This window comes from Eschscholzia californica, unplaced genomic scaffold, assembly GCF_041429995.1.
Source record: "Eschscholzia californica isolate CP2 unplaced genomic scaffold, dmEscCali1.0.p SCAF_4, whole genome shotgun sequence".
Taxonomy (NCBI): domain Eukaryota; kingdom Viridiplantae; phylum Streptophyta; class Magnoliopsida; order Ranunculales; family Papaveraceae; genus Eschscholzia; species Eschscholzia californica.
The window spans coordinates 901,753-917,350 of NW_028238461.1; the positions used below are offsets into that span (position 1 = coordinate 901,753).

The following is a 15,598-nucleotide window of genomic DNA, read 5'->3' on the forward strand; positions in this document are numbered from 1 at the left end:
TGGACTTTTTTTTGTTTGTTTGCAGCTTGACACAATATTTGAGATAATAGTATTTGTGCTGTCACACAAGGATCACCCCAAGTTCAAAAGACAAGGTGATACCTATTTGTCGAGCACACATTGACTCGGACCGAAGCCTTTCGTGGGTTTCAGTTTGTGTTGTCTTATTTGGGCAGTAGGCATGTACCCATCAAGGCCAACTTGGGAAAGTTGTGAAGCGTGGTAAGATGGAGTTTTTCGTTGATAAAAAGACCGTGAAATTAACTGCGATCATGATATATTATGGTGGTATTGTTAAAATTAATATCAATATGAATCTGCAGATTCATTCAAGGCGGTGTATGATGAGGATTGTCGATGTATCAGAGGCCATTCATGAGAGGAAAGCTATACATACATTTCAGCGTGGGGTTTCCCGACTCTTGGGACTCCAGGGCAGTGCAAGGCACCGAAGACTGTGTTTAGTTGTTTTATGCATTTGAAAGAACTGTCCGTGCCCCACGGGCACGGGTTACACCCTCGTATAGATATATATGGGGTTTTTCATTTCTCAACTCTTCTCTAAGAATGTTGCATTCTCTTTTACGGGAGGCGATAATAGTTATGACAACACGAAAAATGAACAGCCTAAAATCTCAAGCTCGGATCTCGTAAGAGAACAATCACCTGAACTTTTATGGGCGCTTAAATTTGAACAGTTCATTTATGATGTTATCATAACAACTCTTCTCGAAAAATGTTGCATTTTCTTCTACAAAAGACGCCAACAACTCTAACAACATGAAAAATAAACAGTCAAGACCTCGCAATCTGATCTCGTGGAAGAACAATCACTTGAACTTGTGAGGGCACTTAGATTTAGAAGGTTCATTTCTAGTGTTGTTCAAAGTTGTTGTCATGTTATATAACTCCTTCAAGATATGTTGCATCCTCTTCTACAAAAGATAACAACTTTGACAACACAAGAAAAATGAATTGTCAAGACCTAGCACCCCAGATCTCATAAAAGAACAATCACCTGAACTTCTATGGGTGCCTATATTTCGACGGTTCATTTCTGATGTTGTCAAAGTTGTTGTCATTTTCTATAGGAGAATAGAAGCATATCTCATAATAGAGGGTATATGGTTTATTCTTGGAAAAACTAACTCCATATGGACAATTTAAATAGCTTTCTTTCAATAAACTAATAATGAATGAAACAAATGAAACTATTGCTGTATACGTTGAGAATCCTAGCAGAACACATCATTTTACAGTACTACATTTCGAAACATCGGGGATTTCTGAGAATTATAAATAATCATAAGTCATTTTACTGTGCAACTGTGACGGTGGCTTAGCCCAATTCTTTTGGGCCTTTCGGATTCAGGTAGTTTCTGATTCTGTCCAAGCTGGATCTTCTGCTAAGAGCCTCATGCGCTTTTTTGTGGGCTTAGTTTATCAGTGTTAAGGAAGCTAGCTCGAGAAGTAAGGCGCATAAGAGCAAGGAAGAACCGAGCCTGAAATAAGCAGATAGATTTTTGACGTTCGCATTACGGTAGAATGTAAATCATGACACTAGAAACTAGATATCTTAGTTTTGGAGAAAAATGAGAGATTATAGATGAAAATTCTACCCATTGGAATGCGGTGAGAGACCACCAGCAGCCAGGAAGACCAAAACCTCTACTGCTTAACATCTGAAAGATGAAATGAGTATTAGAATTTCAATGTGGAATTGGTGTTAGATCTAAGAAACAAGGACGTGTGATCTTATTGTCGGTAATGGGGTTTAGATCAGATTCATACCCAAACCAAAACACCACCCAAAGAGAAGCAACTACTCATTGATAGACTTAGAAACCTAAGATCTCGACCAGCCTGCACATATATGAAGAATTAGAAGATTATCTTTTATCTTTAAGCATAAACGGTTTAGAGGTCTATAAAATGTTTTCTATCCGTATCGATTTTGGGTCTAATATTTATGCACGATACAAGCAGGAAATATCGAAATTGGTCTGCAAAAACAAAAGAAGTGGAAGTTGAAATAAATAAATGTACCAGTAGTGTCCCTTCAAGGCTATGTGTTGAGGGGGTAATGATTAATGCAATGAGGAATGGTAGCAAAACTTGGTGCATCTGCAAACATCCACGAAAAATAAGAAACTAAAGCATTCCCATTGCATCATACAAAAATCAAATGCTAAGCTTTTTTTATTGGACCTGTCATTGCTTCAAAAGGAGTAGATGCACAAGATGGATCAAACGTCACTTCCTACTAATCTGGAGATCTACCTTCTTTTTTATAAGAAGACTAATTTGTAGTCATATTCTCAGAGCAGTTTCGAGGATTACTACAGTTGTTTGCAGTTCAGATCATCTAATAAATTTGTGGTAGCGCAACTCAGGTATGCAATTCACTAAGCTCTTTCGGTAATTAGTATACCTTGTATGATTAAATGGATTTGAGGGATGAAATGCTATATAACAAAAATGGTTGTGTTTTCTCGAAGGATTCTAGCTAGGAGACTAGCATAAATGCACAAAAATGGAAGTTTTTTTACTAGTTTCGCTAAAGGGAGGCATGTGTACAGTCAGACCATTCTTTCAAGAAATTAAAGAGGAATTCGCTGGCATCAACATTGAAAACATAGGAACACTTAAAAAAGAAAACTTACCTCAGCGATGACCATACTGTCTGTTGTAAAAAGAAATGGGCACAGCCACGGGACACAAGTTCCTACAACTGCTAATATTGATCCGGCTATGGCTCCAATAATCAAAAGTGACTTAAGTAGCGTTCGTGCCTGTTTGATGTTTGTACAAGAATCAGTACATTTGACAAAGAAAAGTCCACTAACTGGTACAGGTTCTGCGACTTTTTTACAAGGTAAAGTCATGAATCGTGCGTAATGAATTGTTATCTTCAGAAGCTAAATGGAAAACTCAAAATACGACATTGGTAAGTGATGTTACATCGTAGAAGTATTCTTCATTCTATGCCCCCAAATTGACAAAAGAAATGGTAATAACAACTCGGATGGGACAAAGAAATTCTCTAGAAGGGGCAAAAGGGCCTGGCTTATGCAGACTACTACAATGAATTGATTGACCTCGGAATGAATGAGTATAAACCCGAAATTTCCAGTTAAAAAAAATGTAGATGTTAGATACATATTGTTAATTGAGAAAGATAATTGCTGACCTTTTCCAAGCTTCTATTAACTCCGCATAATAACTCAGGCATAAATGACTGCGCAGTTTGGGAAAGAGGTTCACCCCAAACAGTACACATGCAATATACTTGAACCATAACCTTCAGTTGACAAATTTAATGGTTAATAATCCACCATCAGTTTCTTTATAGATCAAAGAGCAGTAGACGAGAACATAAATGTTTAAAATGCAAGTCGAACGTAAAATCAACCTGATGTGCTGCTATGGTGCATGTCCCCATTGATGTAGCAAAATACGCCAGGAATGAATAGAAGGCTACCTGGACATCAGAAAATCTCGTTTGTATATACAAAGAGACTAGGGGGAAAAGTATATGCGCAAGAAACACAAAGTTGATACTATTAAAATGTGACAAACCTTTGTGACCAGTGTTAAGAAGACAGGACCGGCAAGCCCAAATATCTGCAGCAATTCTTTCGGCGACGGAAGAGATGGAGAGAAAGCATCAAAACCTTTGTTTTTTAAAGCTCCAATCATCATAAAGGCACTAATAACCTAGAACAGCATTAGTGAGTTGATTAAAACCAAAGCATGTACAAGTTCAGGAAAGATTGAAAACATATTAGCAACACAAATGATGTTAGTATAACTCATATACCCGATATATATGTATACACACACACACATGACACAGATACTGCAGAAGCATACCTGTGCGACCATTGCAGCCCATGCAGCACCAGCAATTCCATAGCCTAATATAGGGCACAGCACAACAACACCAATTGCATTTACAGTGGTCGCAACAACCAAAGCCTTCAACGGCCCCAGAGAATCTTTCATACCTAGACTGGGTAACATAAGTCAAATAATAATATGAATTAAATGACCATATGAAATGTTCGATATTTCATCCGAGTTCATGATACGATATCATTATTAAAAGTATTTCCGGAAAGAAATGAATGAATATAAATAAAACCTTGAATAGAAAACAATGTATAACAATGACCAGAGAAGTGAAGTACTGAGATTTGACTTCAGTAACTCGTGACATGTAGCAGAAAATGACATTACCTTGCACTTTGAGTAACCCAGCCAACAAGAATTGCAGGCCATGCTAAGCCTCGAATCTACCAAGATAACAGCAGTAAATTAGCCAATAAATTGTAGTAAATGAATAAATCTGCCGCCAAATTAAGTTGTTTGGAGGTACGTCAAAACCTGCATCAGCAGTTCTTTTTCCTTCTAAGTGTGTCCATATAACATGTTCTTTTAGTTCATTGATTGCTACATTTTCTTTTAGTTCGAAACGGCGAATAAATATATAAAGAATCGAGAAAGAGCTAAGAAGAACCCCAAAGAGCGAAAGGCTAGTAGACCGCCATAACGCTCTATCACCCTAAAACCCAAATCAAAGAAGTGGTCCCCATTGTTTCAGTCCGTCACCTAATCTATTAGCATAACTATATGTATATATAGGCATAGTATCTCCAAGAAAGTCCAATATATACAACAAAATACAATAGACAAGGGTTTACTTATTGGAATAAACCTGGACATATGTGTTCGCAGCTGGTACAATGTGTGAATTTGTGGGCCCAGTAAAAGCTGAACAGTAACAAAAAGAATTTATCAGTTACCCATTATCATATTCCAGTTCAAGCGGACACAAGATTACATAAATGTTCTACAACGATACGAGAACTTTATATTATCATATTCTTACCAGTTAAGGCCAATTCACCGAAGAATTTTGTAGCCAAAAACATTCCTATACCACAAGTCAAACCAACAAAGAGCAACATGGAAATTGTATGTTGTACTTCATTCCTATCCTGCAAGAGATACATCTTAGGAGTTAAATATTGTGAAACAACATATAAAAATGCAAGCATTAAGCCAAATTACTCTAGTTAGTTCTCCAGACATGAATGATGTCTCTCCTTCTACCTATAAGTAGTAAGTAGAGCAGAAAAACTGGTCAAAGAGAGGGAAAGTATCACTATAGCTATTGGTTATACTCTACTAGGAAACTTCATAGAGAGAAAGAGAGAGGGTAAAGCGGAACCTGTCTTGCTAGCGCAGTGGCAACCATATTGGAGGTAGCAATTGAGAGAAACATGAACACATAACTGGCATAATCACAAACCACAGTTGCTGGACCTGCCAATCCATAAACAACTTCACTTTGTCAAACTTACGAAAGCAGAAGCTACACTTAACAAACTATAATAACGCCCCAAGCCTTAGCAGTTGTTGATATTGTCCCCACTTTTGACACCCAAAACCGTGTCCATGGGGTACTAGGTTTTTTACCCTAGCGGATGCTCCACGAGCCTACCGAAAAGATCTTGACACTTACTAGCCGTCAACGGGTACGAGGTTTTGTTCTCGGCGAATAATCCACGAGTCTACCCAAAAGACCTCAACACTTACTAAGAGTCCTTGGGTTCAAGTTTGCCAACCCAAAAGACCTCAACACTTACTAAAAGTCCACGGATACGAGGTTTTGTTCTTAGCAAATAATCCAAGAGCCTATACTCACTTTTGTTAATGGCGAATAATCCACTAACCTACCAGAAAAACTTTAACACTTACTAAAAGTCTGCGGGTACGAGGTTTTGTTCCTGGCAAATAATACACAAGTTTGCCGAATAGACCTCAACACTTACTAAAAGTAAGTCCATGGGTACGACGAGGTTTTGTTCCTAGCATAAAGTCCACGCAAAGGCGAGTCCACAAAGGGGCACGTACCCCCCACGGCCCAAATGTGGACTTCCCTTTAAGAGTGCCTTTAAATTCCATATACATTAGAATTTAAGCTATTAAATTAGGCCCAACCAGCTCGTAACAACATTAAGATTCATAATGTGGGACTACTAATACTAAAATTGAAAACAATGATTGAATCTTGTTGTTGTGATAAAATTGAAAAACAAGACAAAATGAAGGAGGGTAAGGTAAGAGAGAATTGTGATGACCTAATGCAGCAAGTTCAAGAGAACTCCCTTGGCCAATAACAGCAGTATCAACAAGACTCATAAGAGGACCACTTATCCATAGTCCAGCAGCAGGTCCAGCAAACAAAGCAATCTCTTTTACTTGTTTCCAAATGTTAACTTTTACTTCTTCTTCTTCAATAATTTCACCACCATTTCTTCCTCCTCCTCCTCCTAATGAATCATCATCATCAATTTCAGTCACTTCATCATCAGAAGAAGTAAAGGTAGAAACAATTTCAGTTTCCTCAACGAGATTTTGATCGATCGGACTGATTCGACGAGATACTTTAAAACGTCTTCGTCGATGATTGGTTCTCAAAGAGGAAACTGACAAAACGGAAGGAACATGAGAAGAAGAAGGAAGATTGATGGTTAGAGAAGGAGGAAAGTGTAGGTTTGTGATAGTAGGTTTGTTAGGGTTTTGAAAGCAGAGAAATTGAGGAGAGAGGTTTAGGATTTTGACGTTCATGATGACTGACAATTGGTGGTGGTTGAAGAAGGACGAGTTTGGAATTGTGGTGGTGGTGGTGGTTGTTAAATAGGGTTTCTGTGTCGTTACTTAAAGAGCGCATGCCATCAGTATTTAAAACACTATTCATTTTAGAGAGAGAGATAGTGTTTCTTTTCCGTTTCTAACTTTGCTCTTCTGTGTTCAACGGCTGAAATATTTCCCCCAAATTACAAGTTGGATTGAATTGATAGGCTGAGGGCCAGGGGTGTGCCTATCGTCAATATAATAATGTCGCTATTGTTTTGTTCGTATCTAAAATATCTTCCCCTTTAACACTTAATCCTTCGCCAACAACTGGTAGCACAGTTGATAAGTGCATCTACAATGTTATTGTGTTTGATACATCAAATTTTGATCTAATTCGATTGTTTATGTTCGTTTTACAAAGGATGGTTACTACTGTAAGGAGGTGCATTCTAGTTTTGGGATTTGAAGAGACAGTTAAAAGGAGGTCTGAATGCTGAGGATTTTAAAAACTTCACTAATTTTGTTCTTCATACGTAGGGAGAATCATTGTGTCTTTGTTCACTATAGAATGCCTATTTTATATTTTGTTTGACTGTCTTTGTTCTTTCTTATAACAATTTCCATTGAGAAGAGAAAGACAATTTAGAACAATTTACACTTTCCAGTCTTTGTTTACATTTTCGTGAGCCCGATAACCTCTCATTTAAAGAAACCTAATAAAAATGTTTTAATAATCGCATCCCAGAATAAAAGTCTCTCAATATTTTCACAAGGAACACTACACACCTTTATCTTTTCCAGAGAGAAAATTGTCGAGGTTTGTTATTCCGACAATCAACCCTGAAAAAGGTTCTTAAAACACTTCTGCAATCTTGCTTGCAAGAACACGTTCACGTCTTTCGATGAATCCGACTGGGAACCAACCTGCTTTTCCCTTACACTCGCCTTCCGCCCAACCATTATTTGCAACCTGACATAAAACACCAAGAAGAAGAATATATGTATCATCAAATGGTCCTGGATATGAAGAGGCTATATAGTCCAAGATATTAAGCCAAGTTATCGACGTCACTTGAGAGATAACAATTTTAACTTTTGGAAGAAAGCAGCAGAGTTGTGTTAGGAAAAGATGAGCTAAATCGAAGCAAATATGATGAAGGGACCCCAAGAACCTTTCGGACGACAACGTAGTCACCAGCTGACAAGTTCAGCTCCACAATAGACTCCGCTAGATATGAATGCATAACCTATAAAATTGGTCGATATAATAATACAAAAATCGCGAAAAACCTAATAACAATAGGTTGAAAATATTTATAATATACGTAGGTATGAGATAGAAGGAGAAAGAAAAGGAAGGCGGAAATTTACCTCTGCCAAAAAGTATTTGATCTTGTCTGTTGCTCCATTTGTTTCTTTGTATGGAAGTTTTGGCATCGCCTTGTTGTCCATATCTGGGGTCGGAGACACTCCAATTCTTTCGCGCTCAGATATCATCTTCATGAAATAAAAATTGATCATAGTTTATAAGTCTAGAACTGTACATAACAGAGATTTGTCATTGGAGTAAAAGTCGTATCTCTGAAGCTCATACCTCGCCTTTAAGCTGATCAAGTATCTGCAGGACTCTATGATGATAGCTACGTTCTGATTCAACCTTCAATACAGGGAACAGATGAATCGTATAAATAAATAGACATTTAGGTTAAACTTTGTTTTGATTTCTGCCACATACCATTATGATAAGTCGTTGGAGTGTTAATCTTTGTTGTTGAGCTTCTATAGCAGCCATTACTGTTGCAGCTTCCTTCCCCATTATTGCCACATTCGCCTTCAGATCTTGAAGCTTGGTTTCAGCAGCTTCTAGCTTTAAAGTATTATCAGCACCTGCTCCAGATTCCCTCACGTTTGCTTGACGTTTGGAGACCTCAATAGTCTGACTAAGCGCAAAGTGAAATGTAAACAGAAAAGATGAGATAAAAAACTGGCGTTAATACAATCATCTAAATTTCTTCTCATAGCAAGCAGATGGTAGTGTTGGAACCAGATCCGATTTTATATCGGTTCGGCTCATCAAACGCAGTAGACAGACACGCCATTGTGTTTGTCTCATCGAGCTCTTAAGTTAGAGCCAAGAATCACTCAAATTCAATTCAGATGAATGTGGTATTGTTGCTCAAAGCTTCTGTCAAACAAGGGCATCTAACAGACGTTAGATTAAATGTGAAGGATGCTAAGAGGCGTTGGTGGTCAAACTCGGTCTCCAATTTCACGCTTTTGGCATGAGTCCGAATGATCCACCGGTCCACGTTGATGTTCAAACTCGGTGTTATGAAAAACACTTGAACACACAGTAACAAGGCGTTATAACTTTACAGCAACTTAGGACAAGGCAAAGCATAAGTATTACCTGAGCATTAGCTTCTTGTCGCACTTTATCATATCGTTGAGCAAGATGCCGAGCATCTACCAAAGGAGCTCCCATCACCATTGCTTTCAACGGCTCAGCAACCTGGAGATTCAAAGAAATCGAGACTAAACATGATAATATCATAGTGACAGAAAATAAGTTAAAGCGACTCGTTAAATTATGGTAACGTCCTTCTCATATTGGATAAAATCAACCAGCAAAGTTATGAAAAACAGAAAAACCCCACAAGGTATGGAAAACTAAGGGAAAAAAAATATTATCGCACTTGTGAACCAAGGGCTTTTAATAGATTTCCGTGCTCCTTTTCCATTTGACCACGAGCTCGTGAATAACTTAATGCAATCTTCGATAATGCTTTCCCACTAGTAGAGGTATTAAGAGCACCATATTTCCGACTATCTTCTGATAACTTGGTACCTATTAACAGCAATGGGTATCTTATTCAGCATTGTCCATTTTCAAACCGAAAATTAGGAAAGAACATTAACACTTAACTTTCTCACCTATTTCAACTTGTTTGGACCCAGTAACAATATACCCTTCCACACCACGAACTATGTCCCTTTGAAAATGCTGGAAAATGTAAATGCAAAAGTTATATAGATCGAAAATAAGAAAATGTATGACTCATCTCTGAATTATTCCCTTATAGGTAAATTAATAACCTTGCTAGCCCGGGTTGACAAGTAAAGCTTCTCAAGTGTTTGGTGTTGCTGAAGTTCTATGTCATCGACTAAATTATCTGAACCCCCATAGCCTCTGGACTGCTTCAGGGCAGCCTGGATCAAATTAATCCGGAAATCGCTCAACAACCATCGGAAATATAAAGTTTAGTAAAGAAATGTCATCACATTCAACACATTACAAGCTCAGTTTAGGGTTTCAACAGGTCAGTTTTTGTAACCCAAATAAGTGAAAGCGGCACAATTGATCCCAATTCCACTCTCAAATCCTATGTGTTCTCGGATGTCATTGTGGTTCTGCTTCTAAGCTACTTCACACTTCAACCAGGAGCCTATAGAGCTTTTCAAAGATCAAAATATCGATAACCGGAAATGATTACTGGTTTGTAAATGAACGAAATGTGTCGGTGAAACCTCGGATGAACATTATTACCGATTCGAAGCTAATCGAATACTCAAATTGAAAAACTGAAAAATACTCCAACTCTACAAATTTGATTCTTAAACAAATCTTGCCCACATAAAACCCTAATTTCTCGATTCAAAACTAATGCATTTAGCACCTTTTTTCCCAATGAATCGTCGCCCTATTGCTTATGTTTTAGAATGTCGCATATGTACCTTAATTCAACAAAAATGTACCCCAACCCTAAATGTACGTCAAATCAGCTCTACTCATAAGAAATCAAGAACTAAAACCCAAAACCCTAGATCAAAAACAACTAGGACTAAGTTAATCAAACCTAATTAGAAAAGGGTCATTCCACTGGATCGCCTAGAATACAGCAAGAACAAAAACAAGGGGATTCAATAAAAAGAAAATTAAGAGCAACCCAAGATTCACAAGAATACAAAACATAGAAAACGATATCTGGGTATTTGAGAGAAGAAAGATAGATAGATAGATACCTGTTGTTTAGCTACTTGGTCTCTGAGCTTTGTTGCTTGTTTCTTAATTGATTCCATTCACAGAGAGACTGTAGAGAGAGAAATTATCGTCGTCGACTTTCAAATGTTTTGGGAATTGGGAACTTGAGAATGAGAGAGAAGAAAGGTTCCATTTTTTAATTCAATTTTTTTTTCATCAGTTAATTCGGCGTGGTGGAGGAGATGATTGTTTATCAGAATGAGGACTTTTTCTTCAACAAAAAAAAATGAGGACTTTTTGTTTTCGCGCCAAGACATTCCATCAAGAGTTTCGCGGGCTAAACACTTCTTACATTAGCGCCAACTAGGGGCAGGAATCCGGCCGGTCAGACCGTCTACGGATAGCTAATGTTGGCCCTCGGACAAAAAAAAAAAAAAAAGTACATCCGAATTATCTTTGTTTTTGAGTTCTATTTTTTAATCTCGAAAATAGTGAAGAGAGGTATGTATAAATCAGCTCGGCACCTTAAACTCTGTACAACCTCGAGGCATAGGAAGGTGAGTCTGAACCATTTCTGCAACCCGAGTCTTGATTTGGTTAGAGACTCGAGATATGGGAGATCTGCTAGAGTGAGTTTGATCTCTCCCAAACTCTGAACTGCTTAAAGAAAACACTTGTGATGTGGAAAGCTATAAAGAGCAAATCACTCACTTTCTATACAGAAAACGTAATATGCCTGAAGAGGTGCACGCGTCAGATATTAATTATCCTCCTACCGACGACAATTGACACGTGACTCTCATTAAAATCAGTGTCTTATTACCACATCACTTCAGTCGAATATCACAACAGATCATCCGAACTTATATAATCATAATGGGTTTGCCTAATACGAGATCGAAGGTCGAATTTTAAACTCGGACTTTGACTTCATTCAACTAAAACTGGCAAAATACCTAGATCACTTGAGTGTCTTTATGTATTTTTCACATACCCTGTCTTCTCCATCACACAAAAAAGAATTTTGTAGGATCAACCACCATGACATATTCTGAAAAAAAAAACACCTTTGTGACATATGGACAATGAAAGTCAAAAGAGCAGTTCCGGACCCGGCCCGAGTCGGTTGTCTTACGTTTCAATCCGCGTCGTGCGTTTGAAGTATACAACCAGCAAAATACGCGTTTGCGTATACAAGTAGAGCACTTTGTTTTTCTCATTTACAATACTGCCCTTGAATATTACTTGGAAATCCCAAAAATACCCTTCACAAGTCAAGTCATAAGGCATTCATTTCAGTTGTTGCTTGCACGACAAAAGCTGGCGGCACCCACTATTGAGAACTTTTGTCTATATACCCTTTTGGTCTCTTTTGCTCTCACCAAGCAATCATGCTAACAATTCAAATCACTTTTGTAGTTATTCATTTTTGTAGTGTTTTTTGTTTTTGTCTGTCATATTCCAAATCTTAGACGTTAAAGATATTGTCCTTAGCTTATTGCACTCCACACAAGTACGGAGGTTGTTCTTTGCGATGGTTTCACAAACTCTCCAGAATGCCTCGACACTTATTAAATTTGAGAGTTCACCTGTACCTCAGGTTCTGGACGTTCTCGTGAGACTATCACAACCTCAACTCTTAGCGAATAATTGTCATCGGCTTTGATACCACTTATGACGCCCTAAGCATTTACAACTAAAGACATTGTTCTTGCTTTTTGCACCTCACACATGTAAGGAGTTTTGCTTTCGGCGAAGGCTCCACGAACCCTTGCAGACGTAGAAGGCCTCGTCACTTACTAAACTTGAACTTTTATCCATAGCCTAGGCTCTAGACACTCTCGTTAGGGATGTAAGACTATCACACTGCAAATGTCCTTTTACTAACTATTGAGGTGAATCACTAGAAGTGGTTTCACATATTGGAAATAAGCTAATCATCTTTATATTGTCTTGCCTACCTTTTCATAATAAAATGTAGTAAAACTAGGACACAAATTAATTTTGTTTTTGAAAATTAAGAGTCGTGTAACTAGTATGTTGGGTTTAGACTAAAATGAATCTTGATACAACACAAAGTACAAACACAAAGTTGTCTAAACTTCTCGTAAGTTGTCTTTATACAACACAAAGTACAAACATTAGTGCAAGAATAGAATTCTCAACAAAAATAGTGTAAGAAATTACACAAGTCACGGTCGTTTTGGCAAAATCTATTTTTGTAATATTCACAATTTTCCATTACTCTGGTGGAAACATTCCAATTAAACGGTTGAATTTTATTTATTTTTTTTTATTAAAGAAAGAAATGAAAACATATAGAGGACACTCATTTTCGTAGATTAAAAGAAAATGGAGGGAAATGGGGTAAAAATGTGGGTAGAAGTACTAGTGGGAAATCCGTTTTGGTAGGAAAGAATTCAAAATTCTCGTGGGCATGTATAGTTGTGGTCTCACATGATGTGTACATTTGAAGAAATTTTTATAGAGAGAGAAATGCGAATGTAACTTTACGTACGAAAAAACGAAACAGAATTAGTATTTCGGAAGTAGGAAAAAAGTGATACAATTACAACATAGAGAGAGAGAGAGAAGGTGAGAAAGAGGATAATAGAAATAGAATAGAAAGAGAAAAGAAGATAACAACAGGGGCAGGGGAGAAACGGGCCCTTGAATCACTCACCGACGCTAATTCCCCCCCCCCCCCCCCCCCCTTATTCAATGCTCCACCAAACCCTAACCCTTTCCTCATTTCTATCGACTCCACCTCTCTCTCCTCCTCCTTCTTCATCTCAGGTAATTAAATAATACTAACATTTGAAGTCTGGGTTTGGTGTAATTTTAATAAGTTTTGTAATTTGTTGTTGGGGCTTAAAAATTTGAACTTTTCGATTTTTCAGCAGGTAAATGTTGAAATGGAATTTGTTGAACAAGAAAAGGCTTTGAAAACAAGTTGTTGGCCTGAAATGAACGTCAAATTAACTCAACAGCAAGAACAACAATGGTTTGTTACAGAGGAAATACTAGGTGGAAATGGAACAAGTTCTGTTTTTGGAGATGATTCTTTTGTTGACGAATTTCTTGATTTTTCCAAGGAAGAAGAAAAAGATGAAGATGATGGGTTTGTTGAAGAAGAGAGAAGAAATTGGTCATGTAAGGAACAAAATTCAAAAGTTTCTTCTATGGTTTCTGTTCGGGAAGCATTTGAATCTCCACTCAGAACCGAACTTTTCGTTCCGGTAAGCTTCAAAACCATGAATTAATGGCGGGTTTCTTCAAATTTCTAGTGTTTAAGGTAAAAAAAAGACTTAAAGTTCCGATTTTTTTTTTTGTTTTGTTGTAGTTTCAGGTTGATGATTTAGAAGACCTTGAATGGGTATCTCACTTTGTTGATGATGATGATTCGTTCCATGAATTATCTTTTCCATGTCCAGCAAAAACCCTAACCCAAATTCCAAAACAGAACAGGTCTTATTCTGGACCAATTTCAGGGATTTCTTCCATGAAAACTTCAACTTTACTTCCCCAAATTCCTGCAAAACGTTCAAGAACTAAACGATTAAGAAAAAACAGAAGAATTTGGTCACTTGGGTCTCCTTCCTTTTCAGTCTCTTCATCATCATCATCATCATTATCTTCTTCTTCAGATTTATCTTCTCAAACTTCTTGTTTAATCTTTACAAAGAAAACCCAAACCCCAGAATTTTTGTATTTCGCCGGAGACCCGTTGGAGAAGAAGCAGAGAAGAAAACCGTTGTCGGAAACACAACGACGATGTAGTCACTGTGGAGTTCAGAAAACCCCTCAATGGAGAGCCGGTCCATTAGGTTCAAAAACACTCTGTAACGCTTGTGGTGTCCGATATAAATCGGGTCGACTTTTACCCGAATATAGACCCGCCTGTAGCCCGACTTTTTCAAGTGATGTTCATTCCAATAGTCATCGGAAAGTTATTGAGATGCGTAAGAAGAAAGAGATGGCTCGCCCCGAACCCGAGATGGCTCAAACAGTTCATAGTTTTTGAACGTTTACGTAGAAAGATGTGGACTGGGTGCAGTCATGACCCGGTTAGAACCCGAATGTGTACCCGAGTGTAAACTAGATGAAAAGTTGGTATTATAGTAGTAGTGAGTTAGTGACTAGTTGTTACTTTGTAATTTTAGGCATTTAGGGAGGTTTTTGACTTTTTTTTATTTTATGTAATATTATTTTTTCCGACATTATTTTTGCAGTGTAGAGAGACATTGTTTTTTTAATGTAATGTTCATGTTGTTGATTTAATTGTGGTAGATATCACGAGAAGAATTTTCAGTATTGGATTCCGACGAGGACATAAAAATCACATTTTGTGTCATGCCACTGTGTCGTTTTTCTCTCCTATTTTGGGAGGGATTGAATGAGAAACAAAATGATTAAGAGAAAGAGGAGGGAAGATTCAATTTTGTTTTAGAGGTTAATTTGTTTTTTTTGTAATTAGAATTAAGTTAGGTATTGAGATGATGTTGATAAGTGGTCGGTCCACCTTCCACGTGGTTTACTATTTTGGTTTGATTTTCGTCCTATCAACCAAGAGAAAATGGTTGTTTGGGTTCAAAATAATATCATAATAACCAAAAAAACCTAAATATTTTCCTATTAATCAAAATGTGCTAAAATATTATAAGGAATGAGACATAGAGTTCAAAATAATATGATTAATTATCAATAAGGTCATTTTTTATTTTTTTCTTTCCCTAAATACCCTTTCCTATTTAGTCACACTCTTTATCTCTCTTAAAAACCAGATATTGTATATGTTTAGGGTTTTTTTGTTGTTGCTTCACGAATCTTCTTCATCTCGGTTCTTCTTCTTCATCAATTAACATCAGTGATTATCTTCTTCTTCATCGATTAACAAAGTATTAAGAGAATATCTATACTGTTCTAATTACATGTTCGAAACTGTTGGATTTGTGTTTTTGTTTACAAATT

At 37.3% G+C, this 15,598-nt stretch overlaps 3 protein-coding genes across 6 annotated transcripts; 1 reads left to right on the forward strand and 2 right to left on the reverse strand.

Moving 5' to 3' along the window:
- Positions 1 to 1,157: 1,157 nt before the first annotated feature.
- On the reverse strand, positions 1,158 to 6,716 carry LOC147541247 (protein DETOXIFICATION 46, chloroplastic-like). Its single transcript, XM_086634076.1, has 14 exons — positions 6,147 to 6,716; positions 5,234 to 5,328; positions 4,892 to 5,000; positions 4,718 to 4,773; positions 4,240 to 4,295; positions 3,874 to 4,012; positions 3,580 to 3,717; positions 3,413 to 3,481; positions 3,191 to 3,301; positions 2,664 to 2,792; positions 2,047 to 2,124; positions 1,792 to 1,863; positions 1,620 to 1,682; positions 1,158 to 1,502 (listed from the first exon to the last, which is right to left on the reverse strand). The coding sequence occupies exons 1-14, from the start codon at positions 6,634 to 6,636 to the stop codon at positions 1,416 to 1,418; spliced, it is 1,692 nt and encodes a 563-aa protein (XP_086490202.1). The 5' UTR covers positions 6,637 to 6,716; the 3' UTR covers positions 1,158 to 1,415.
- Positions 6,717 to 7,242: 526 nt separating this feature from the next.
- LOC147541248 (SH3 domain-containing protein 2-like) lies at positions 7,243 to 10,849 on the reverse strand. Of its 2 annotated transcripts, XM_086634080.1 has the most exons (10): positions 10,669 to 10,849; positions 9,742 to 9,855; positions 9,580 to 9,649; positions 9,342 to 9,493; positions 9,056 to 9,157; positions 8,381 to 8,581; positions 8,240 to 8,302; positions 8,017 to 8,142; positions 7,818 to 7,892; positions 7,243 to 7,615 (listed from the first exon to the last, which is right to left on the reverse strand). In XM_086634080.1, the coding sequence occupies exons 1-10, from the start codon at positions 10,723 to 10,725 to the stop codon at positions 7,499 to 7,501; spliced, it is 1,077 nt and encodes a 358-aa protein (XP_086490206.1). In that variant the 5' UTR covers positions 10,726 to 10,849; the 3' UTR covers positions 7,243 to 7,498. The 2 variants fall into 2 exon arrangements, with proteins under 2 accessions (XP_086490206.1, XP_086490207.1); XM_086634081.1 differs by lacking the exon at positions 9,742 to 9,855 and having other exon boundaries at positions 10,669 to 10,764.
- A 2,193-nt stretch (positions 10,850 to 13,042) lies between these two features.
- Positions 13,043 to 14,908, forward strand: LOC147541249 (GATA transcription factor 6-like). 3 transcript variants are annotated; one of them, XM_086634077.1, is made up of 3 exons: positions 13,043 to 13,423; positions 13,528 to 13,866; positions 13,971 to 14,908. In XM_086634077.1, exons 1-3 carry the CDS (start codon positions 13,349 to 13,351, stop codon positions 14,649 to 14,651), a joined length of 1,095 nt encoding a protein of 364 aa, XP_086490203.1. In that variant the 5' UTR covers positions 13,043 to 13,348; the 3' UTR covers positions 14,652 to 14,908. The 3 variants fall into 3 exon arrangements, with proteins under 3 accessions (XP_086490203.1, XP_086490205.1, XP_086490204.1); XM_086634079.1 differs by having other exon boundaries at positions 13,977 to 14,908; XM_086634078.1 differs by having other exon boundaries at positions 13,100 to 13,423; positions 13,531 to 13,866.
- The last annotated feature ends 690 nt before the right edge of the window (positions 14,909 to 15,598 follow it).

Excerpts from the sequence above, each read along its gene's own strand:
- LOC147541247 (XM_086634076.1), bottom strand. The coding sequence starts at position 6,636 with ATGAACGTCAAAATCCTAAACCTCTCTCCTCAATTTCTCTGCTTTCAA. Across the intron at positions 5,329-6,146 it reads TCTTGAACTTGCTGCATTAG|GTCCAGCAACTGTGGTTTGT; the intron begins GTCATCACAATT and ends ATGGATTGGCAG. Across the intron at positions 4,013-4,239 it reads TGGGTTACTCAAAGTGCAAG|TCTAGGTATGAAAGATTCTC; the intron begins GTAATGTCATTT and ends TATGTTACCCAG.
- LOC147541248 (XM_086634080.1), bottom strand. The coding sequence starts at position 10,725 with ATGGAATCAATTAAGAAACAAGCAACAAAGCTCAGAGACCAAGTAGCT. Across the intron at positions 8,143-8,239 it reads TTGATCAGCTTAAAGGCGAG|ATGATATCTGAGCGCGAAAG; the intron begins GTATGAGCTTCA and ends TATTTCATGAAG. Across the intron at positions 7,893-8,016 it reads TCAAATACTTTTTGGCAGAG|GTTATGCATTCATATCTAGC; the intron begins GTAAATTTCCGC and ends CCAATTTTATAG.
- LOC147541249 (XM_086634077.1), top strand. The coding sequence starts at position 13,349 with ATGCTCCACCAAACCCTAACCCTTTCCTCATTTCTATCGACTCCACCT. Across the intron at positions 13,424-13,527 it reads CTCCTCCTTCTTCATCTCAG|CAGGTAAATGTTGAAATGGA; the intron begins GTAATTAAATAA and ends TCGATTTTTCAG. Across the intron at positions 13,867-13,970 it reads GAACCGAACTTTTCGTTCCG|TTTCAGGTTGATGATTTAGA; the intron begins GTAAGCTTCAAA and ends GTTTTGTTGTAG.